Below are 24,311 nucleotides of genomic sequence, written 5' to 3'. Positions count from 1 at the left end.
TTAGGCTATAGGCTCATTTTGACTTGATATATGTGATGTTACTCATGCTACTAGCAAATAGCTATGTTATCACATGCCTATCTTTCTTTATTTATTGCTTGTCACATGATATATTTTATCTATATATGTGTGATGTTACTATCTATTTTACTCCCACCGTGGATAGTCTAATGCGTCAAACCGACACACCTCCGTACTAGTAGTGAACTTAGTCCATGTCTTTTTTTGGGGGAACTTACTCCATGTCAAAACAAAAACAAAAAAACTTTTTTACTCCTTATCATTGTTTGTCTCAACCTTCAGACCAGTAAGTACACGCCATTGGCCATCCTGTATTCTGTCGTTTCATGATGAGTTCTTCTATGGGAATTTTTACTGCCTCCAGCATATAATATACTAATAGCTGCCTGCCGCCAACACTCGAAGTCATCGGCGATACTAGATACTGATCCTCACGGCAGTAGTGTATATACCAAGTCAAGACTCGAAGTCATCGTGCTAGCTGTAAATAGGAAGCGTCAGGGAAAGTTGGCCACGCCGGCCATCCGGCCCGCCTCTTGTGCTCGATAGCTACGTGGTACGTTTTTTCTTTTGTTGCATGGAAGCTACGTGGTACGTACCGACACGTACTTCACGGACGGAGCAGTATATATGGAGTACAATGGCCTCTATCTATGTAGGCCAGTTCAAGTAATTTATACCCAATCAAGTAAGTACTCAACCTCACGCATGGAGTCGCAGGCAACTGGGCGCATGCTCGCCTTCGTCTCGTTGCTCACGATATGGAGCATCGCCGTCCACGTTTCATTGCCGGCCGCGGCGGCGCATGCGCCGGCGCGAGTCGGCGTGGTGGTGGACCTGACGAGCGACGTGGGGAGGAAGAGCCTCACCTGCATTTCCAAGGCTCTGGACGGGTTCTACCTCGAGCATCCGAGTTGCGCCAAGCTGGTGGACCTACGCGCGAGGGATTCGGCCGGAGAGGCCGTCAAGGCGGCGCACGCCGGTAAATTTAACGTTCAAGCATATATATATATATTTGTCCTCAGCTTTGTGTGCCTACAGTATCACTCACTCTTTAATTAGGAGTTTGGGCCAAATTTAAACATGCCATACAGCTCCAAACATAAAAAACAAGATGCCCCGGATGATGGCGGGGGAACCGAGATGTGTCGTCCTGCCTCCACTGGCCCGGTAGAGGAGGGCATACCGATTTGTTCTCTCTTTCTCTATACACAAATTAGGATTTTAGGCACCAGGAGGGGAATTTCGCCCGGTTTTTTTCCCTCCTGTTGTGAAGCAAACCAAATTAAAAGTTCTTGAACTTTGGAAGTTTGAAATTTCTGAGCTTCCAAATTGAAAAGTTCAAATCCCTGAAGTTGAAATTTCGAAATCAAAAGTCAAATGTTCGAAAATCTCAGGAGTTTTTTTTAATTATGGAAGTAGGTCCAAGTCTTTCAGAAATAGTACTGTACTATTTTCTTTGAAGGCGCCGAACAAGGAAAACTTGCCAAAACATAGTGTGCAAAATACAGAAATTCATCAGAACGAAAAAAAATTATATCTTGTCTCAAAAGTGACTGCGCCTCGCTTTTTTTGCGGGGAATTTCAGAGAGCTTTATTTAACAAAAGCATTCGCCGAACAGTCAGCCAACAGGCTGCTGATCAGGAAGCTTGGGGTCATCTCGAGCCAGCTTTCAGTCACATTAAGCATGCTCGCACACTTAGCACAAAGATGTGCAGGACCGTTTGCCGCTCTTATTACATGCTGAATTACAAAAGATGAAAAATTAAGAGAGAGCTCTCTAATTTCTGCTAAGATAGGTGCTACAACCGAGCGATCGTCGTAGCGATTGTTCCAGAGGTTAACTGCCTCTAGACAGTCTGTCTCGAGGGTGACCTCCGTGAAGCCCCTCAGACGAGCAAAGATCACACCCTCTTTCATGGCTTGGACCTCAGCAATTAGTGGGTCCGAGACCCCCATGTACGGCTTGCACCAAGCTCCCAAAAAGGCCGAACACGATCTGGCAACCCCTCCAATACCCGCTATACCGTCAGCAGAGTTGATCGAGGCATCTGTATTGATCTTGATGATATTTCCATCGGGGGGTTGCCAACCATAACCTGGTAATACAATGATATGCTGCTTGGGGAGTTCTAGCAACGCTAGATCTTCTCTGGTTCGTCTCACCGAGCTAGCAGGATCGATCTTCACCTCATCATGTATCCATCTATTACGTGACATCCAGATGGACCACATAACAGTGATGATTATAGCGCGTTCTTTCTCCGAGAACCGTTGTTCACATAGTATATCTCTTGCCCAAGTATCTGGATGGAGTCGGGGTAGAGAGATTTCAAACAACAATCGAGCTTCCTCCCAGAACCGGCGGGCGTGAGAACAATGGATGAGTGCATGCGTGAGGTCCTCCTCCATTGCTAAGCAAATCTTGCACATGCTCACCTCCTTTATATGTCTCCGTTTAAGGGTGCATTCATCAGGGATTATGCCCCTAACGACTCGCCACCAAAAAACCCTCACCTTGGGCACAACCTTGAGTTTCCAAAGAGAAGTCCACATCTGTTCTTCTGTCGTTGATGGTCCCGTTACCTGCCCTTCCTCTATAGCTACACGCTCTTTTTGATTCACGAGAGCATGGTAAGCCGATTTAACAGAGTATATTCCTGAGGTCTCATGCGCCCAGGCAAGAAAATCCTCACCTCCACCTCGCCGAATTGGAATGTTCAGTATGGCTTCGGCATCAGGTGCAATGAAGGTGTCTCGCACAAGTTCCCGGTTCCATGTCCAGTTTGTTGTATCAATCAAGTCGCTAACCATCTGAACATGTGTATTAGCCGGTTTGAATATTGGCGACATTGTTGCTGTAGACGGTATCCATTTATCCTCCCAAGCCAAGATGGATGTTCCATCACCAACTCTTTTCACCAATCCCACATTGAGTGCTTCACGGCCGGCAATGATCGCTCTCCATGTGGTTGAGGCAGACTTCGGAATAGTGGCATGCATGAAGTCTGTATCATGAAAATATCTGCTCTTCAAAACTCTGGCACATAAGGAGTTAGGATCTGTCATTAATCTCCACCCGTGCTTCCCTAAAAGTGCCAAGTTGAACTGTCGTAAGTCACGGAATCCCATTCCGCCCTTAATTTTTGGTGTAGCTAACTTATCCCAAGCGATCCAATGAAGAGATTTCCTGTCCAGTGAGCTCCCCCACCAGAATTTGGCCATGCTTGAGGTTAAGTTTTTGCACACTTTCTTCGTCAGGAGGAAGCAACTCATGCTAAAAGTCGGAATAGCCTGAACAATTGACTTTAGAAGCGTTTCTCTGCCTGCACATGCAAATAGTCTCTCCGACCATCCGCTCATGTGACCCCTGGCGCTTTCCCCAATGTGATCGAAGGTACCGCTGGTAATGCGACCGACCGCTGTGGGAAGACCAATGTAGCGTTCTGAAAATGCTTCAACATGCACAGCCAGAAGTTGTTTCAAATGATGCCTGAGTGTCTCAGGTGTGTTAGGAGAAAAATAAATGGAGCTTTTACTTCTGTTCACACACTTACCTGAGGCCTCACCATAGATTCGAAGAATTTCATTCAATCTACTAGCATTGTCTGTATTCGCACCGATGAAAATGAGACTATCATCGGCGAAAAGAAGATGATTCACCCACGGGGCTCTGAAGTTAGCACGGATTCCTCGGTCGACATTGCCATAGAACTTCAAGAGAGAAGAAAGGCCCTCGGCACATAATAAAAATAGGTATGGCGACACTGGATCACCTTGCCGAAAGCCTCTGGAAGGGGTGAAATTAAAAAGGTAGTAACTCCCCATTGACACGAACAGAGTAGCGGACTGAAGTTACACACTTCATAATTAATCTGACCAAGGTAGCACCGAAACCTAGCCTCAGCAACATGGCCTCCAGAAAATGCCATTCTACCCGATCATACGCTTTCATCATGTCCAACTTGATTGCACATATAAAATTCTTTCCTTTCTTCCTTCTTTTCATCGTGTGAACACTTTCAAATGCAACCAATACGTTATCTGTGATCAAACGACCCGGAACAAAGGCACTTTGCTCTTCACTGATAATATCATCCATGCAAGGTCTCAAACGATTTGTGAGAGCCTTGACAGCAAGTTTATAGAGCACCTGACACAATGCAATTGGACGATATTGTGTGATATTTCGTGGGTTACGTACCTTGGGGATTAGAGTTCTCAAGGTGTCGTTCAGACCCGACGGTAGCTCGCCACCGTTCAGAAATTCAAGCACCGCCGGAATGACCTCATGCTGAAGTAGCTTCCAGTGGCGCTGAAAAAATCCTGTTGTAAATCCATCGACACCCGACGCTTTTGATGGCGCCATTTGAAATAATGCCTTGTGGATCTCAGCTGCCTCAAACGGCTTCTCCAGGAGTTGATTCATCTCCGGAGTGACCCGAACTGGTACATGCGATAATAGCTCATCCATATTATTGTGTCCTTGGGAGGTATAGAGAGCTTGGTAAAATGCATGCACCTTTTCTTTGTCCTCATCGCCATTCACACAAGTGGAGCCATCAGATCTCTGAAGATTAGAAACTCTATTTATGCGCTTCCGTTGCTTCGCCTGTGCTTGGAAATAGGCCGTGTTACGATCCCCTTCCTTCAACCAGGGAACGCGAGATCGTTGTTTCATCCATATTTCTTCCAATGAAAGTGCCTCTCTGAGTTTTGTCATAATTCGTTTCTCCTCCTCAGTCGGGCCCCGACCAATGGATTGCTCCCGTAATCTAGACAGTCGTTTCCTCAACTGTCAGACTGTCCTTGAGAGACAGCCAAATTCACGTGCCCCCCATGGCGCAAGATGACGTTGCAATGCGCCTAAGGAGTCCAGTATGCCATGCAAACCTGGCGCCCGGGGTTGATTTCTCCAGGTCTCCGCTACCAGTTGCTCATAGTCGCTATGAGATTGCCAAACATTCTCATACCAAAAGGGTTTAGGTACATGAGAGTTGCTTCCGATCGCATGATGGCGAAATTCAGCAACTACAAAACAGTGATCGGACTCCGTCGCACAAACATGCCGCACTCTCGTGTACTCATAGAATTGTCTGAATTCTTCATTGGCAAAAGCTCGATCAAGACGGGCTTAACGTTTGCATCTCCCGACTGTCGGTTATCCTAGGTGTAAGGGACGCCGGTCCAACCCAAGTCCTAGAGAGCACAATCATCTGTGACTTCCCTAAAAGCGCTCATCTGCCACTCCGGCCTTTCTGCCCGGCTGAAGTGTTCCTCAACATACAAGGTTTCGTTGAAGTCACCCATACAAAGCTAGGCCGAATGTGGTATGTCGTATAGTGTTCGAAGAAACCGCCAGCTATGTCTTCTGTCCTATGCACTTGGTGCACCATAAAATCCGGTAAATCGCCACTCCACCGAATTCGGGGAATCCTTCCGCACCACAACATCAATGTGGTCGGAACTATAGTTCTTTAGCTCAACTAAAACATCCTTAGACTAGAACAAGCCTATCCCTCCGCTTAGGCCAGCACTGTCCACCACAAAGCTTCCAACAAAACCCAAGGTTAGTTTCAGACTCTCAACACGTTTCCCTCCAATCTTCGTCTCAGTGACAAAGAGGGGAACAGGACCTTCCTGCTTCACAACACTGCGAAGCTCGCGAACTGCCTCGGGGTTCCCAAGCCCCCGGCAGTTCCAGCTAATGACATTCATTGGGACGGGCAGGGCTGACCTGCAGCCGCTGCCGATGATTCTGAGTTGGTTGGTGTAGGTTTCTTTTTCTTTGACTCTCTCGTTATGCCATCATCCTCGTCCTCTGTCCCCTTATCCTCTAGGGTCGTATTAACCAACACATCCGCATCCGAACCATGAGCCTGGTCCATTAGCAGCGGTAGCTCAACCCGGCGATACACTTGTGCAGGTGGCCCTCCCTTCCTTTTAGGTGCAAAATTGCGTTTCATTGGTGAGTTCACCTCAGGCTCTTTTGCTGCCGAGCTAGAATTCCGTGTCTCTGCCTTGCTAGACTTGGTCTGTTGTGACTTGGTGGAACTCTCGCTTGACGCCGTCCGCTTCTTCTCCTCCGGTGGCCGCAGCCCTTTGCCAAACGGCAGATCGCCATGCCCATCTCTAGTGCCGGGGGTCGGACAGTAAAGATCAGAGTGGCCCAAACGGCCACACGAAAAACAAAAGTGGGGGATGTTTTCATATTGGATGTCATACGGGTCAGTGCTCCCCCTCCTTGCCGATTCAATAAGGATCCATCTCCTCAACGGCTTGGCCACATCTAGTGTAACTCGGGCGCGCAGGTAGCCACCACCATGATCAAAGTGGATAGAAGTAGCCTGTTTATCAATTTGCTTGGCTATAGCATTACCCCACTCCTCACCTCGCAGGTTGGAGGGGAGGTTTACTACCCGTGCCCATACCTGCAGCTTGTCAAATTTGAGCTCTGGCGGGCACATGTGTTCTTCAAATTCAGACAAAATCACAGCGTGTTTATTGATATGCCAAGGCGATCCATCCCACACGCGATCTCGATCCCGCTGCGTAGCAAACTCCGCAACGAAAGTGTTTTCCCCTACATTGTGGAAATTCACCCCCTTAGGGTTTCCCCATGCAGGCCGCAGGGCACTAGAGATGGTGTTGATGTGCAGAATATTGCGGTTTAGAACTTTTCCGGCCACCATCCACTTCTCCGGCGCCCCTTCAACGCGATCGTCCAGTACCAGCGGCATCGCCTCTTCCTCTGATATGTCAAGTTTTCCGAGCTGCTCCTCGAGGCGCGTCCTTGCAGACTTGGGGGACAGGGCCCCCGATCCCCTCCCGCCGCCATGGCCGGAGCTTGAAGCCATCTCCGGCCGGCGAACCTTGCTGCGCCCCGCCGATCCCTTCGGCGGCCGCCGTCAGTCTCCGCGAAACCCTAATCGCCTGATCGCCTAAGCGGGCTCAAGGGGTTTTCCGGAAAAGTGGGGGTTTTCCAGCATGACTGCGCCTCGCTTGGTGGGCGGGTGACCGCCAATTAGGTTCACCCTAGAGAAATACTATCTTTCAAGCCGTTAAGCGAATTCACCACACGCTTGCAGTCCCTCACTTGGACGTGAAGCTTCGATACAATACAGTAGTTAGACCAATTTGTTGGCTAATTGTTTCTAGAACATGCTTTTGATTGGCAATTTTTGTGATGCGTTTGAGCTTTGCAGCCGAGGACCTCATCAAGAATGACCAAGTGCAAGCCATCATCGGGGGCCCTCAGCCACTTACCAAAGCAGATCACGGCATACACCTAGCCCAGAACAACCATATTCCATTTCTCTCGTACAACATTTCCCCAATATCATGCGTCTTCTGGCTTGAAGAAACTGCAACGGCTTCCGTAGGCCATCCGAAGATTGGATTTACATTTGGATCAAGTGACAGTATGATATTTCTTTACCCAAAAACCGTGCGAAGAAATGACATGAAACTAGATACACAAAATTCTAGTCAAGATTGCGAAGGGCAGACAGTGTTGAAGATTGCTGTGCCACTAAAAAATGGTTTTCATGAATTTGTGGAGGTTACTGGTCCTATTTCTGAGAAACAAAACATCACTGGCTATAGCATTGATATCTTCGAGGCAGCTATGAGGACTCTACATCCTGTTCCATGCTATGAGTTTATTGTTTTTGACGGTCCTTATGATGAACTAGTAGGCAATGTGTCTTTGGGGGTGAGGCTTACTCCTACACACTTTCATCTCATCTTGTTTTGTTAACATTTAAATATTTTTTTGAAACTAAATACATTTGAATCTTCCTAAATTTGTGGGGGATAAACAGGTGTATGATGGTGCAGTAGGCGATGTGACCATAACCGTGCAACGAGTTACAGTCGCAGACTTTACGGTGCCATACACACAGTCTGGTGTGTCTATGCTTGTGCTTACCGAGGATGAACCAAACACCATTAGTTGGACATTTGTAAAGCCATTGAGTAAGAATCTTTGGTTTGCAACTATTGCCTTCTTATTCTATACTGGCTTTGTTGTGTGGATGATTGAACTACCCACAAATCAGGAGTGCCAAGGATTAAGTTTGACACAGTGTAGCACTGCCCTCTACTTTGTTTTCTCAACCTTGACGTTTTCTCATGGTTAGCACATCAACCTAAAACTTCTAACGATACTTGATGCCTTATCAATGTATCATTGTTTCGTTACCATAGTTCTATGATAACATAATTTTCTGGCTCTTCCTTACACAGGTCAAAGTATTAGAAGCCCCTTGACAAAAATTGTTGTGGTGATATGGTGCTTTGTTGTGTTGATTCTAGTACAGAGCTATACAGCTAGCTTGTCATCCATGTTGACTGCAAAGCGGCTCCGCCCTAGGGTGTCAAATCTAGACCAACTTCAACGGAACGGCGACTTTGTAGGATACCAAGATGATTCATTTGTGCGGTCCTTCTTGATAAATCGTCATAATATCAGTGAAAGTAGGTTAAGAAACTACAGCACCAAAGAAGAATATGATGTTGCTTTAAGGAAGGGGTCCAAGAATGGAGGGGTGTCGGCCATCGTCGATGAGATCCCATATTTAACTTCTTTCATCTCTGATAGTCGGTACAAAAAGGACTTTATGATGCTTGGGTGCATATACAAGACCCCTGGATTTGGTTTTGTAAGCTTCTCAGCCTACCTTGATATATTCATGATTACTCCATGATGCTTGTGTTTCATTCTTGGGAGTACTTTCTAACATCATGTTTTTATGGTCAGGCATTTCGTCAAGGTTTTCCGCTAGTACATAACCTTTCTACTGCAATCCTAAACCTAGCAGAAGGGGTTAGTGGTTCACAAATAGAAGTTAAATGGTTCGGCATAACTTTACCATCGATTGGTGCTAGCACAATTTCTGAAAGTGATTCTGCGCCTCTCACATTACAAAGCTTCTCCGGACTCTTTGTGATCACTGGATCCATTTCAACTCTTATGCTACTGATAGGCATTGTGAAGTTGTTTAATGACAAAAGCAACACCTCTAGAAACACTCTTCGTGACCAACCCCTTGGTGAAGCTAGCAATGATGATACAAATCGATACAATAGTGACGAGGATTCCCATTCGATACGAATGAGTGTGGGCAACAACCCCGACCCTGACCAACAACCTCTTCGTGAAGTTAGCAATGATGATTTCCAAGGTGTCCACCGGGAAGGTGGAAATGATGGGGGTGCCCAGCCTGATCTAATGGAGCAGAATGGCATGCACAATGGCTCTATGCCTGCAGGACACACTCAGATTGAGATGAGCAATGTCTGAGATGAAGGGAAGCGCTAGATGCTCATGAGTACTTCTCTTATCATTGAATCAATGTCCACAATCAATATCTTATAAGTTCTTTAATTCCATTGTAAATACATGATGATTAGGACATACATATACTAAAAGGTTGTGTCCATTTCTAGTTGGTGCAGAATCTGGGAAGTAAAACTCCCTTCCATTTTTTTTGCCTTGGGTCATTGATTAGGCATGCAATTGTGCAACGTGACTATCCAGGTTCAATTCTTAAAATTGACAGGTGATCCACAAGGGATCTTCCCATTTATTGAGGATCAAGCTTGATGTGTAATCTGAACACTCCTCTAGATAAAATCTTGGTACTCGTCAAAAAAATCTTTAAAGACCAGGCTTGTTGTGTGGTGAGATTACACTTCATGATATAATATTGGTACTCATACTAAAAAAATTGTGTGCATCCTTAATTGACGCAGAGACCGGAAAGTGAAATTAAGCAAACAAAGCCTTGGCTCACTGGTTAGGCACCACCCGGATTTAATTCCTAAATTTAAAGGGTGATGCATAGTTTTTTTTTCATTTATTGGGGATCAAGCTTAATGTATGGTGTGATCACTGTCAAGATAAAATCTTGATACTCATAAACAAGGTTACAACTTCGCCGTTAGATACCCTTGCCGCTAGAAAAAAGAACTATTTCCGTACTCCCCTATGCCATAGCGAGCCATTTATAGTTGAAAAACAGAAGAAACACACACACACACTCTCTCTCTCGCATCAACCAATATTTCTAATGTGTCAAAATGTGCTACTTCCTCTGTTCCTAAAATATACATTTCAACTCAACTTTGTACTAAAATTAATATAAAATTAAGATATTTATTTTGAGAGCGGAGGGAGTAGATTATTTGACCATTCAACCGTCAACTGTGTCGCGGGAACCGGCTAGTTCAGACTTCAGAGCACTATCAGAAGCTACGCAGAAACCGCAGGCGCATACATAGCAAGCTAGCATAGGTACACGTACATCCCCGCTGTGAAAGTACGAGTGAACGTAAAACGACTGTACAGTACTAATATATGCAGTACGACCAGAGTGCATGCACGTACACAGTTTGACTTGATTCATGTATAAACTAGTACGAACGTCTCCGTATGAGAATGTTCGAAGCCACTGCTGATTCCCTCGCTTAACTGCACATACCATTTTCATGACCTAAAGAACTTGAACGGATAACCTCTGACTGAGCTCACCGTGAACTGATCAAACAAAGCTACAAAATCTATTGCTTCCTCCGGCAGAAAACATTGCACCACCGGCCGTCACTGCGTTCGCGAGCTAGGCAGCGAGGCCGCTGACCGGCAATCGATCCAGGATGCTCCACGAAATTTACCCATCTCCCGTCACAGGCTCACTCACGTAGTACGTAGCTCGATCCCTGTGTATAAATGCTGGTGCTGTGCTGGTCCGCATGTAAACCACACAGCAAGTACGTGCAGTACACAGGTGCAGAATTCGGTCTCGGTGCTATGGAGGGGTCGGCGAGGCGCTGCTTCTGTCTGCTCCTGCTTTCGAGCATCGCCGGGTCTTTAGCCACGGCGGCGCCGGTGGCGGTGACGGTGCCGGTGCGAGTGGGCGTGGTGCTGGACCTGACGAGCGACGCTGGCAGGGAGAGACTCGCCTGCATCTCCGTGGCCCTAGATCGATTCTACCTGAAACATCCGAGCTGCACCAAGCGGGTGGAGCTACGCGTGAAGGACTCGGGCGGAGAGCCCGTCAAAGCGGCGCAAGCTGGTACTTCCCACCTACTAGGCGTGAGGCTAGTAACATGCACTTGGGACTAGCAAACATGTTTATGTGGCACATAATTAAAGAAGAAAGAGGGTTAGAGTAACATAGGTAGATACCGTATCATGTTAAATGCTATGCTACTTTGTGTCATGCATGGCAATAAATATGATCATCTATGATACTACTGTATGATACTATACACTATGAAGGTAGTATCATATACTAGTATCATGCATATGATACTATTGTATGATGCTCCCCATTATGAGTAGCCTTTACAATGGGGAAGAACTTAGGAGTAACATCACACACTCCAATACAACTTTACTTATGTGGCACATATTTAATGAAGAGAGAGGTGCTTGTGGTAACTAGCTAAGTTACCGGAACATCACACACTCCAAGAAACAATGAGTCTATAACCTAATAAATACATCGTTGCATGACACTACATAGATGTTCCTACCCACTATGGAGGTAGTAACATAGTCTAGAGAAATGTGTAAGTTACTAGCTTATGTTCTTGCCCATTGACCAGCCTGAAGGACTCGGGTAGTAGTTTTTTTGTCTAAAGTTACTCCCCGCAGCTTTTTTTTGGAGGGGGTAATTTTGTTTTGGGTGGTAAAACGTGTCTCATTTATATCATAAGGATCATAGTACAAGCCACATACATAACGACCTGACAAAACTGAAAAGATAATAGAACGATAGCCTTTGCACACAAGAACACCGGCCAATAATCAAACAAGACTGAAGAATCCTCTGAGCTTGACACCAACGCCCGTCACATTCTCTGGCACCACCATGCAGCCACCAAAGGAGAAAATGACGGATCACCTCCACACCCGGGCTCGATGCGGCTCCATCGCTGATAAGTAGCTTTGCGAACCTTCAAGGTGGCTCGCCAATAAAGACGAAACCATTGCCGTTGAACGAATCGGACCGGGGCAACACACCGAGTCATCGAACTTCAGATCTGGCATCACCACCCAACTAAGACGTTGGAGGAGAAAACCATACCTTCCTTCCAGGAACCACGAACCCAGCATACCATCCACCATCTTTCAGATGCCGCCAACGCAGACCACAATCTGCATCCGCTTCTAGACTACCTCCCAGATGCTGGAGCAAACGCCGTCGCAATGGTGGAGCCCGAGAACACAGGTCCACCACGAGGATGCCACCGTCACCACATCATCCTTGCTTGAACAGACTGGTTTCCAAATCCATCCCAAAAGCAGATCGCCTCGCTGGCGAATGATCTGAAAATTTATTAGTCGGTGACGCCATCACCACCGCCGAACCAAGACGATGAGCATCCCAAACCCCTAAGAAATTAATGCCTAAAACAATCCACATGCGTGGATCCGGTGACCCCCCCCCCCCTCACCACCGACGACCGAGGTCGTCAGCGGAGGGGAGCCGCCGAAGGACGGTGATAGAGAAAGGCGCCCTGGCGGCTGGAGGCGAGATCACCTTTCTTTCTTCTCCTGAAAGAAAGCGATATGGCGACTCACCGACGTAAAATAGTGTACGTACCTTACGAAGGATCTTAGCTGGAACAATTTTATTGGTTAAGAAAAGTGAGGTGGGCCCACCCCCCGAAAATCAAGGGGGGGGGGTGTTATGAGTTAGGGATGGAAGGTTTAGTTAGTAAAAATTACGTGGGTGTAGCATTTTTGGTACTTCCCCACAGGTAAGGATGAAAAATAACCTGAAATATATAATATTTGTATTTGAGAAATACCTATCTGTATCTGAAACATTTGCACGCCAACTAAAACAAAAATAAAAATTAAAGATAACATAATTTATTTTACAAATACAAACACAAATATGGTACAAGATTTTGACACAAATATGAATATGGATATATTCGTATGTAAATAAAATTTTGTAAGCTAATTTAAGAATTTCTAGCCTAATAATTTCGTATGCAATTATCCAATATAAAACCCTAATAATTTGTCAATTTTTTTTACTTTTATACGATTATATAGGAAACAATATGCATTGTACAGAGACTGCGTCAATTAATTAGGATTGGAGAGAGTAGTATTTATTCATAAACATGTCTACCATTGACTTATTGTATGTTGCAAGTTGATTATTATGTGTCACATAGCTAGAGTATGTCGCTATTATTCGTATACGTTTCGAATCGAGGAAACATCTGATGTTTGATATGTATCCGTAGTCAGGTAACATCTGATCGGCATTCGCATCTGATAAAACTCATATTTACATTAGTATTTGTTTAGCAAATATGAAAATGGAAGTGGTAAGAGCACTATCCGATCTGCATATCTGTTTCCACCCCTACCCGCACCCACTCTTTAACCGTCGCACTTTGAACCCAAGGCCATATACACGCGTGTGTGAAAAATAATTTAATAGAAATAGGAAAAATATCACAATATGGAATATTTAGGCATTGAAGATGCTCAGGTCTTCTGGTTGCACACAGAGTTTTGCGACGAAAAGCCTTTTGTGGTGTCCTTGCACCAAAAAAAGTCGATGCTCTCTAAAAAAGTCTTTGTTAGAGCGCCAACTTTTTTTTTCACAAGGCACCACAAATGTCATTTCTTCATGAAATTTTGCTTAAGGTTGGAAACATGATAGAAATGTCAAATTTCATATAATTTTGAATTTGCTTACTACTTCTTTTGAATTTACTGTTTATGCGTGCTTAGGAGTTCGGTTGCAGAAAGCAATTTTGGATAAATATTTTATTTTGCTAAGACAAGGTCTTTGTTAATGACATCTTTCTTAATACTTCATACTAGTTATGCAATACAATATCATGTAACATGTACCAGTATATTATTTTTCCTAATTTATTTATAATTCTAATTTGCATCGGATAAAACATACCTCCTCCAGTCCTTTTTATTAGGTGTAATTTTGTGGGTACATGTGTCCTGGTTTTAGGTAGATTCTGAATTTTTAGGTGCATTTAACCTTTTATCCAAATAGATTCCAATTCAACCCCCTCCCATACGAATCAGAAAAACCATTCATCGTCAGTAATTTCATCAAAGTAATATTGTTATTAGAGACATTTCAGCTCTAGATTATCCTTACTCACCATGCACAACTTTTTTTATAGATACACATTTTTCTTTTGACCCTAAGACGTTGACGCTTAGGAAAATACACATAAAGGGTGACCCTTGGGAAATTGTTACAATTTTCATAATGTAAAATTTACCACTAAATAAAATCATGTTTTCTTCTAATAAGCCTATAAATATTGATTCAATCGGCATCCCTTTTTTTTGAGAAATCTCGCCCATTTTATTGATTTTTCGCATTTAATGATTCAATCGGCATCTAATCTCCATTTTTTATCTCAAGGATATTTATGCTCATATTGTAACACAAGTCCACGCCCAACATTCGATAAATAGGAATCTAGCACAACATTTGAAAAATAAGCCAAAGCCCATCTAGTTAAAAAAAAGTTCCAAGCCCATCAAGTTCGCCAAAACAAAAAAGAGTCGAAGCCCATCTCTGTGTTGACCCCAAGCGCTCAGGGTGTTCGACGCTTCGTCGACCCTGCGTCGCCGTGGCCTCCATCTCCGCCGGCGCCGGCGCCGCGAAGGCCTTCGGTCACAAGGTTTCCCCTCTCTTGCCTGTCTGACTCTTCCCGTCAGGTCTTCCAACTCCAAACGTTCCTCTTTTGCTGAACCGTCCGTCGCAGAGGGAGCACGCCGCCCGCGGTGCCGCCGACTCAGCAGCAGCACACGAACGCGAGCCGGCCTCGGGCTAGTTTGCACTGACTGTGTCCCCCGGCGAATGCTGCCCGGCCCTGACCACTTCTTGCTCGGTGCAGAGCGGCAGAGCCAATAAAATTCACCCACCCCCCCCCCCCCCCCCCCCCCCCCCCCACCTTTTTTTTTCCTTTTTCCGTGTGGGAGAGTCATATTTAGGGCTAATTTCCCCTTTACTTTGATGGTTTTCGTGCCAAACCTTTGTGCATAATCCAAAAGTTTGACCTATTTCTTAAGCTAATTTTGGTGTCTGTGATCTTTGCAGCTGATGATCTTATCAGTAATGCCCGAGCGCAGGCCATCATCTGGGGTCCTCAAACATCAACAGAAGCAGATTTCCTCTCCCACCTGGGCCGCCGCCACCACATTCCGGTTCTCTCCTTCTCCGGCATTTCTCCAGCATCGTGTGCCTTCTGGCTAGAAGATCCAGCAACAGCCTCCAGGGGTCACACCAAGATTGGCTTTACACTTGACAATGGCACTATAACATTTCTTACTCCAAAAACTGGTAGACGGAATAGCAGGCAGTTACAGACAGGAAAAGCAAGGATGAACTGCACAAGCCATAATAAGACGATTGTCAGGATTGCCGTGCCGCAGAAAGAAGGTTTTGAGGATTTTGTGCATGTTGCTGATCCTAATACCAGTTACCAAAAGGTCACTGGCTACAGCATTGATATCTTCGAAGCCGCTATGAAGCAGCTACGTCGTCCACCACGCTATGAGTTTTATGTCTTCCATGGTTCCTACGATGCGCTAGTAGGCAACGTCTCTTCAGGGGTGAGTGAGATTTTCTCATACATACTTGCATGGTTTGACTTGTAACATTTGTTTATTTGTGCTACTAAATTCATTTTGGCCTCTCTAATTTTTTGGTTGATGAACAGGTGTATGATGCAGCAGTTGGTGATGTTAGCATAACTCCTGATCGAGCTGCTGACACAGATTTTACAATGCCATACACACAATCTGGAGTGTTTATGCTTGTGCTCGCTGAGGACGAGCCAGAAACAGTTGAGTGGAAATTTGTGAAGCCACTGAGTTCGGCACTTTGGTTTACAACTGTGGGCTTCTTCTTCTATACTGGCTTTGTTGTGTGGATGATTGAGCGCTCCAGAAATCAAGAGTACCAGGGATCAAATTTGAGACAGTTCAGCACCGCTTCTTACTTCGCTTTCTCTACTTTGACATTTTCACATGGTTAGCACTTCATACTTAAACTTGTTGGCAATATTTGATGTCTTATAAGAGATTCAATTAGTTTACTACAGTAGTCATGTACTAAGTTTCTTGGTTATTCCATGCGCAGCTCAGACTATTAGAAGCCCCTTGTCAAAAATTGTTGTGGTGGTTGTTAGAAGTTAATCTAGTCAATGTATGATTTAATTAATTGTTGATCATGCTCATGTGTTGATGCATGTTTGACTCCTGCCATGTGAGCTTGATGTAAGGTACATGCACATGTCGTGCATTGTGTGAGAGGACATGCCACTGTGTGTCATGGCTGTCCATGCTTAGATCAGGAGCAGTACATTGTGAGTTGATGTGCTGCAGAGTTGGTAGGAGGAGTGGAGTGGGTCTCTGCTATGTAATAAGCTGAACCTTGCATTGGTTGCAAGCAGCACACCGAGCATTCGTTGCTGAAAAAGAGAAAAAAAAGAAGGGCATTTGTTGCCTGGAACCACAACTCGTGCGTGCCTCCTCTGTTTTTTCCTCCTTGCTCTGCTTCTCCTTTACTTTCAACAAACACTTCGTGTGCATGTGTAACCACAGAGAGAAGAGAGATCGAGGGACCTGTGACCAACATTTGGCCTCAGAGCTAGATTCGGCGGCGGCGCCGATGGCCACGACGCCGGAGGGGCTGCAGAAGGCCCTGGAGGATGCGCTGGCCGAGATAAACGCGATGCGGCTGGAGGTGGAGGCGACCAAGGCGGAGTTGGCGGCGGAGAAAGAGAAGCTGGGACTGGTACCGGCGGCGACGGCGCTGCCGGTGAGGTCCCGGGCGCCCATCAACTACCCACAGCTCACACGCAGCAACTACACGCTCTGGGCGATGCAGATGCGTGTGGCGATGCAGTCGGCGGGAGTTTGGTCGGCGACGAGCTCCGAGGACGTCGACCACGAGATGGACCGTGACGCCCTCCTCGCCATCTATCAGGGGGTGCCGGAAGATGTCCTGGCGTCCCTCGCCGGCAAGGACACGGCGAAGCAGGCGTGGGAGGCGATCAAGGTCGTGAACGTCGGCCACGACCGCGTTCGTGAGACGAACCTACAGACCTTGCGGAAGGCGTTCGAAGCTTTGGAGATGGAGGACACGGAGGCGGTGGACGCGTTCGCGACGAGGCTGAACAGGAGGGTGTCGTCCATCCGAGCGCTCGGCGACGAGGTTAAGGAGCTGACGGTGGTCCAGAAAATTCTCCAAGCTGCGCCGGCGAGGTTTATGCACTTGGTAACCTCGCTGGAGCAGTGTGTCGACTTGAAGACGCTCACCGTCGAGGACCTGTTTGGCCGGTTCAAGGCGCACGAGGAGCGCGTGCGTATGCGCTTCGGCAGTCCCGTCGACGGGCAGCATCTAATGTTGTCCATCAAGCAGTGGGAGGCGTGGTCGTCGAGGAAGTCGAGCGGCGGTGCTGAAACCTCGAGCAGCGGCGGAAAAAGTGATGGCGGTAGTAGTCGCGGCGCCAACCGCGGCAAGGCTGCAGAGAAGCCACCACAAGCTGCAAAAGGTGAGAAAAAGAAAAAGAAATTCAAGTGTTATAATTGTGGTGAAAGAGGCCATTTCTCAAACGCATGTCCTAATCCAAAGAAAAAAAAGAAACAACGTTAGTAGCTGAGGTGCATGATGAGGATCCTGCTTTGTTACTTGCCAGTACATTCGTTGTAGTGCAAGGTAATGAAGAAGAGGAGAGAATGTTTCTGCAAGAGGTGAATGTGAAACCAAAATTAGGAGATAATGCAGGAGAAGAATCAGATAAGTGGTACCTTGATACAGGTGCAAGCAATCATATGACAGGGTCGATTGAGAAATTCACTGAACTGGACAAAACCATTGTTGGGGCTGTCAAGTTTGGAGATGGGTCTGTTGTGGAAATTGCTGGAAGAGGTACAGTGCTCATCCTTGCACGTAATGGTGGTCACAGAGGCCTGACTGATGTAAACTACATTCCCAAGCTCCGTAGCAACATCATCAGTCTCGGACAGATGGAGGAGCACGGCTGTAAAGTTGTTCTAGAAGAAGGTTTCCTCAGGATCTTTGATAGAGATCGATTTCTGTTAATGAAAGTACCAAGAGGGAGGAACAAATTGTATACCATAAATCTGAAGATGGGCACTCCTGTGTGTCTGCTTGCATCAGTTGCAGACAGGGCCTGGTTATGGCATGCTCGGTTTGGGCATCTGAACTTTGAAGAACTCAAGTCTCTAGCTCAACATGACATGGTGAAAGGATTGCCGCTTGTTAATCATGTTGGACAAGTGTGTGATGGCTGCTTGATTGGCAAGCAGAAACGTGCATCCTTCCCCAAACAAACATCTTACAGAGCAACTGAAAAATTGTCTCTTGTCCATGCAGACCTCTGTGGTCCAATAACACCTTGTACACCTGCTGGGAACAAGTATTTTCTGCTGATGGTTGATGACTTTAGCCGGTATATGTGGCTGGTCCTGATAAAGTCAAAAGATCAAGCTTTCAGTGCATTCAAGAAGATCAAAGTTTCAGCAGAATTGCAAGTAGGCAGCAAACTGAAAATGTTGCGTACTGATCGAGGGGGTGAGTTCACCTCGAATGAGTTCAGTGTCTTCTGTGAAGAAAGAGGCATTGCAAGGCAACTCACTGCACCATACACACCTCAACAGAATGGAGTGGTTGAGTGAAGAAATCAAACAATTGTGGCAATGGCTCGAAGTTTGCTAAAGAGTCAGGGAATGCCAGGGGTGTTTTGGGGGAAAGCAGTGATGACGGCTGTTTATTTGTTGAACAGATCGCCCACCAAAAGTGTCATTGGAAAGACACCGTATGAAGCTTGGCGTGACCGGAAACCGAGTGTTGAGCACTTGCGTACATTTGGATGTACAGCTCATGTGAAGGTGACTGGACCGTCAGGTGGGAAACTTGCTGATAGGAGTATACCCACAGTGTTTATCGGCTATGAGCAGGGCACAAAAGCATACAGATTGTACGATCCAACATCAAAGAGAATTTGTGTCTCACGTGATGTGGTGTTTGAGGAAGGAAGAAGATGGGACTGGAACACTGCTAGTTTGCCCAGACATGGTGATATTGAAGAATACTTTGTGGTACACACTGAACCAGAAGTAGACAATTCCACCTCTGTTGCTCCAGTACAGATTCAAATTGAAGAACACGCAGCTCAGACACCAGGATCAGGGGGTATGGGAACTCCAGGAAATTCAGCTGTGTTGGCTGATGCAGGAAGCATAGCCACAAATCAAAGTAGTGTGGCAGAAATGCCTGAATCTACTCAATTTGAAACTCCGCAAAGTGCATTGAGAATGCGTTCTCTTGATGAATTGTATGATGAGACATCTCCAAGCTGGACTCCTATTGATATGGATCATGTCCAGCAGCTAGAATTGTGCATGCTCGGAGAAGATGAACCAACACATCATACTGAAGCCTTAAAGCATGAAGCATGGAAGGCTGCAATGAAAGATGAATTAAAATCAATTGAAGACAATGAAACTTGGGAATTAACCACACTTCCGGCTGGTGTTCGTCCTATTGGTCTGATGTGGGTTTTTAAACTCAAGAAAGATGCTGCAGGAAATACCATTCGCCACAAGGCACGTCTGGTGGCTAAAGGGTATGTGCAACGACGAGGAATTGATTTTGATGAGGTGTTCGCACCGGTAGCAAGGCTGGAAACAGTCCGGCTACTCATTGCAGTTGCAGCTCAGGAAGGATGGGAGATACATCATTTAAACGTGAAATCTACTTTCCTAAATGGGGAGTTAGAGGAGGAAGTCTATGTGGTGCAGACTCCAGGCTTTGAGCAGAAGGAAAGTGAAGAGAAAGTATTCAAGCTAAGAAAAGCTTTGTATGGACTGAGGCAAGCACCTAGAGCATGGAACATTAAGTTAGACAGAAGCTTGATCTCATTAGGATTTGTTCGAAGTCCACTTGAACATGCTGTCTATGTGAGAAACTCTGGAGGTGCTCGGCTACTAGTTGGAGTATATGTCGATGATCTGGTGGTCACCGGCTCAAACATTGATGAAGTGAAAAAATTCAAGAAACAAATGCTTGATTTGTTTAGCATGAGTGATCTAGGATTGTTGTCTTACTATTTGGGAATAGAAGTTAAGCAATCAGAAGAAGGCATCAAGTTGAGCCAGACATCATATGCATCAAAAATACTGGAGAAAACTGGTATGCTGCAGAGCAATACTTGTCAAGTTCCCATGGAGCAAAGGCTAAAGCTAAGAAAATCTGGAGAAGGTAAGAAGGTGGATGCAACATACTACAGAAGTGTTGTGGGCAGCCTTCGATACTTGGTGAATACCAGACCGGACCTCGCGTACTCAGTGGGCATTGTCAGCCGCTATATGGAGTGTCCAACATCCCAACACTTAGCAGCAGTGAAGCAGATTTTGAGGTACATTCGTGGTACTCTTAACCTCGGTTGCAGCTATGTGCGCAAGAGTTCACATGAACTGAATTTGCTGGGATATAGTGATAGTGATCATGCTGGTGATACTGATGATTGCAAGAGCACTACAGGTGTGATGTATTTCCTTGGTGGATGTCCAATTTCCTGGTTATCACAGAAGCAAAAGGTTGTTGCTCTTTCATCTTGTGAGGCAGAATATATTGCAGCGGCAACAACTGCTTGTCAAGGTGTTTGGCTGAGCCGTCTACTTGCAGAGATGACAGGAAAGGAGCCTGTGAAGGTGCAATTGTTGGTTGATAATAAATCAGCTATATCACTTAGTAAGAACCCAGTTCACCATGACCGAAGTAAACATATAGACACACGTTATCACTACATTAGAGAGTGTGTGGAAGATGGAAGAATTGAGGTTGAGTACACTGCTACTGGAGATCAACTTGCTGATATTCTAACCAAGTCCCTTGGTCATTTGAAGTTCCATGAGCTGAGAAGCAGAATTGGTATGGTGAGTATCTCTGAAGCTTGCCAAGATTAAGGGGGTGAATGTTAGAAGTTAATCTAGTCAATGTATGATTTAATTAATTATTGATCATGCTCATGTGTTGATGCATGTTTGACTCCTGCCATGTGAGCTTGATGTAAGGTACATGCACATGTCGTGCATTGTGTGAGAGGACATGCCACTGTGTGTCATGGCTGTCCATGCTTAGATCAGGAGCAGTACATTGTGAGTTGATGTGCTGCAGAGTTGGTAGGAGGAGTGGAGTGGGTCTCTGCTATGTAATAAGCTGAACCTTGCATTGGTTGCAAGCAGCACACCGAGCATTCGTTGCTGAAAAAGAGAAAAAAAAAGGCATTTGTTGCCTGGAACCACAACTCGTGCGTGCCTCTTTTGTTTTTTCCTCCTTGCTCTGCTTCACCATTAGTTTCAACAAACACTTTGTGTGCGTGTGTAACCACAGAGAGAAGAGAGATCGAGGGACCTGTGACCAACAGTGGTATGGTGCTTTGTGGTGCTGATTGTAGTGCAGAGTTACACAGCAAGCTTGTCAGCCATACTAACCGCAAAGAGCCGCCGGCCTTCAGTGACAGATCTGGACCAGCTCCAGCTCAGGAATGGCTCTGTTGGACACCAAGAGGGGTCATTTCTGCGCTCCATCTTGATAAAAAATTATTATTTCGACAAAGATAGGCTACAGAGCTACATAAAGAAAGAGGACTATGCTGATGCTTTGAGAAATGGATCGGTATCGGCTATCGTTGATGAGCTTCCCTTCTTGACATCGTTCCTCTCTGATCCTCGGAATAAGGAAGAGTTTAGGATGGTTAATCTCATGTACATGACTCCTGGATTTGGTTTTGTAAGCCTTCTCAATCTAAAGCTTAGTATATTCAGAGTTTTGTCCTTTTAAGTGCTATGTTGCATCCTAACGACAGAAGCTAGTTAGTACCATCATGTTTTTTACCTTCAAGTATGGATTTTCTAAGCATCGTCATACATCTACCTACATCCATTAATAGTTTGATTGTACTGCACCAAAATTTCTCACAAACATACTTACATATTGTAGTGCTAACTGCTAAGCATATGATTACCCACAAAATATATTTTGGCTTTTGAGAGAAAAGAAAAGAAAAGTACACACTGGCATGTGCAACCACTTGTTCATTTGTGTCATGCTTTTTTTACCTCGAATCCTCGATCACGCCTGTCATTTTGTCTCAAAATGTAATACTATCATGATTGTTTTTCGACTATGTACATCTCCATGCCACTAAATTATATCCAATTTCCGGGTTTATCTACAGCCATGCTTACCTTTTTATCTGCAGGCATTCTGTGTAGGTTCGCCGCTGGTGCATGATCTTTCTACTGCCATCTTGAAAATAACTGGAGGCGATGAGGGATTGAGGATTCAACGAAAATGGTTAGGCGCAGATCCACTGTCGTCGTCGGCCAGTTACGGCAGCCCCGACCCCAGTTCCACACAAATCAATTTGCCATCACCGGAGTTATCTCAACTCTCATGTTGCTGGTAAGCATAGGGAGGCTAATTCATGCCAGCCGCACCAGTGGGAGAATAGCGGATGTGGAAAGTGTCAATCGTCATGGTGGTGACGGCGTCGGCCAAGCTTCCGTTCACTTGGAGAATGGCAGCATAGGTCACAGTTCTGCTGCCTCTGATCAACCTCTCTGTGAGGCTGTGAATAGCGAGTCCCATGGGCGCTTTGAGAATGCTGGCGGACACGAGGCTTGTCCAATGCGGCAGAATGGCATGCATAGGGGCTCTGCAACTGCAGAATCCATCAAGATTGAGATGAGAACTGTCTGAGATGAAGCTGATAGGGAAGTGCAGTATCCTCAAGGTGTGTTGTGAACATGTGATCCTTATTTTCGAGTACCTGTTATGTTGCCTTGAATTTGTGATGAATACTTGTAGTAGTGTTTAGCAGAGTGTAAGGTTTTGTCACAATCAGCTAGTTTTGTAAACTAATACCACTACTCCCTCCGATCCATATTACTTGTAGTAGATACGTCCATTTGAGCTATTGTTTTGTGGAGTGAGCTATTGTTTTGTGGAGTGGGTTGCTCACTCGCTTGATATGTTTTCAGTGTTTCTACATGAGGTATATAATTAACTCTTATGAACCATGATATATTTTTCTGTCAAGTTTTTACCCAGTACTCCTACTTATTGATCTTCCGGCCTCTGCAAGCGGATGCACACATCCATCATCTGTATGGTTTGCTTCCTATTTTTGTTGTCCCTCTTCCTTTTCTCTGCCTTTTCCCCATTTGTGAGGCAGTTCGTTAATCTTTCCCCTCTTCCAGTTCGTAAGGACTCTTGGGATATGATCACTATAGACTTTGTCGATGGGCTCTCGCAATCCGGCAAGTTGAATTGCATGCTGGTTATAGTGGACAAGCACATCAGTTCGCTCACTTCCTGTCGTTGGCCAACCCATGCACAACTTCCAGGGTAGCCCTCCTCTACGTGAATTAAATCTACAAGCTTCATGGCTTTCCAGGTGCTATCGTCTCTGACCGCGACACAGTCTTCACAAGCCAGTTTGACAAGAGCTGTCCAAGTACATCGGCACTGAGCTGAGTATCAGCTTGGCAAATCACCCACAAACTGAAGCCCAAACCAAGCGGGTCAACTAATGTCTTGAGATCTCCCTGCGGTGTTTCACTCATGACTGCCCCAAACGCTGGAGTTTCTGGATTCCACTTGCACAATTCGGATACAAATTTTCATATCACTCTGCTATTGGCATAACGCCGTTCAAGAACGTGTACGGCCATGATGGGTCTATAATTCTCAGTGCCTGCGGGTACTTCCACTCATGTAAATATGTAATGATGTTCTGAAAGCTGAACTACTTGCTCTAAAAGGGAACTTCTTTAGCATTACAATGGATCAGTTTACCTATTGACGTCGAGTCTGATTGCTTTCAGAGACTGTCAATATGATCAAGGGAGGAATCGGCAACAAGCCTAAGTATGCTTTTATTATTAGAGAGATCATTAGTACTTTAGTAGCACGGGGGAGAGAAATTCTTGCATTGCTCACACTCGTCGGAGCTGTAATAGGGTTAGTCATGCCTTGGCTAATTTTGGTAGGTTGCAATGCCCAACTATGATTTGGCTAGGCTCTGGTCCAGAAAAGGTCGTGGAACTTGTGGGACGAGATTGTAACACTTAATCCTGAGTAATGCACGAATTTATTTCACAATCTTTTTTCCTTTTTGCCAACATTTGATGCGTACGATTCACACGATCTCATGTGATGTGCACATTGGAGCCAAGGAT

At 45.5% G+C, this 24,311-nt stretch overlaps 1 protein-coding gene and 1 pseudogene across 1 annotated transcript; both read left to right on the top strand.

The window, feature by feature from the left end:
• The first annotated feature begins 729 nt into the window (after nucleotides 1–729).
• On the top strand, nucleotides 730–9,326 carry LOC109744652 (glutamate receptor 2.8-like). The gene is made up of 5 exons (XM_020303810.2): nucleotides 730–1,003; nucleotides 7,228–7,736; nucleotides 7,846–8,158; nucleotides 8,270–8,685; nucleotides 8,784–9,326. The coding sequence occupies exons 1-5, from the start codon at nucleotides 730–732 to the stop codon at nucleotides 9,324–9,326; spliced, it is 2,055 nt and encodes a 684-aa protein (XP_020159399.2).
• Nucleotides 9,327–10,751: 1,425 nt separating this feature from the next.
• On the top strand, nucleotides 10,752–22,830 carry LOC109744654 (glutamate receptor 2.7-like; annotated as a pseudogene).
• Nucleotides 22,831–24,311: the final 1,481 nt, after the last annotated feature.

The sequence above is a fragment of the Aegilops tauschii genome, chromosome 7, assembly GCF_002575655.3.
Source record: "Aegilops tauschii subsp. strangulata cultivar AL8/78 chromosome 7, Aet v6.0, whole genome shotgun sequence".
Lineage (NCBI taxonomy): Eukaryota > Viridiplantae > Streptophyta > Magnoliopsida > Poales > Poaceae > Aegilops > Aegilops tauschii.
Note: the sequence above shows the minus strand (reverse complement) of the source record. Positions and strands in the feature narration are given on the sequence as shown.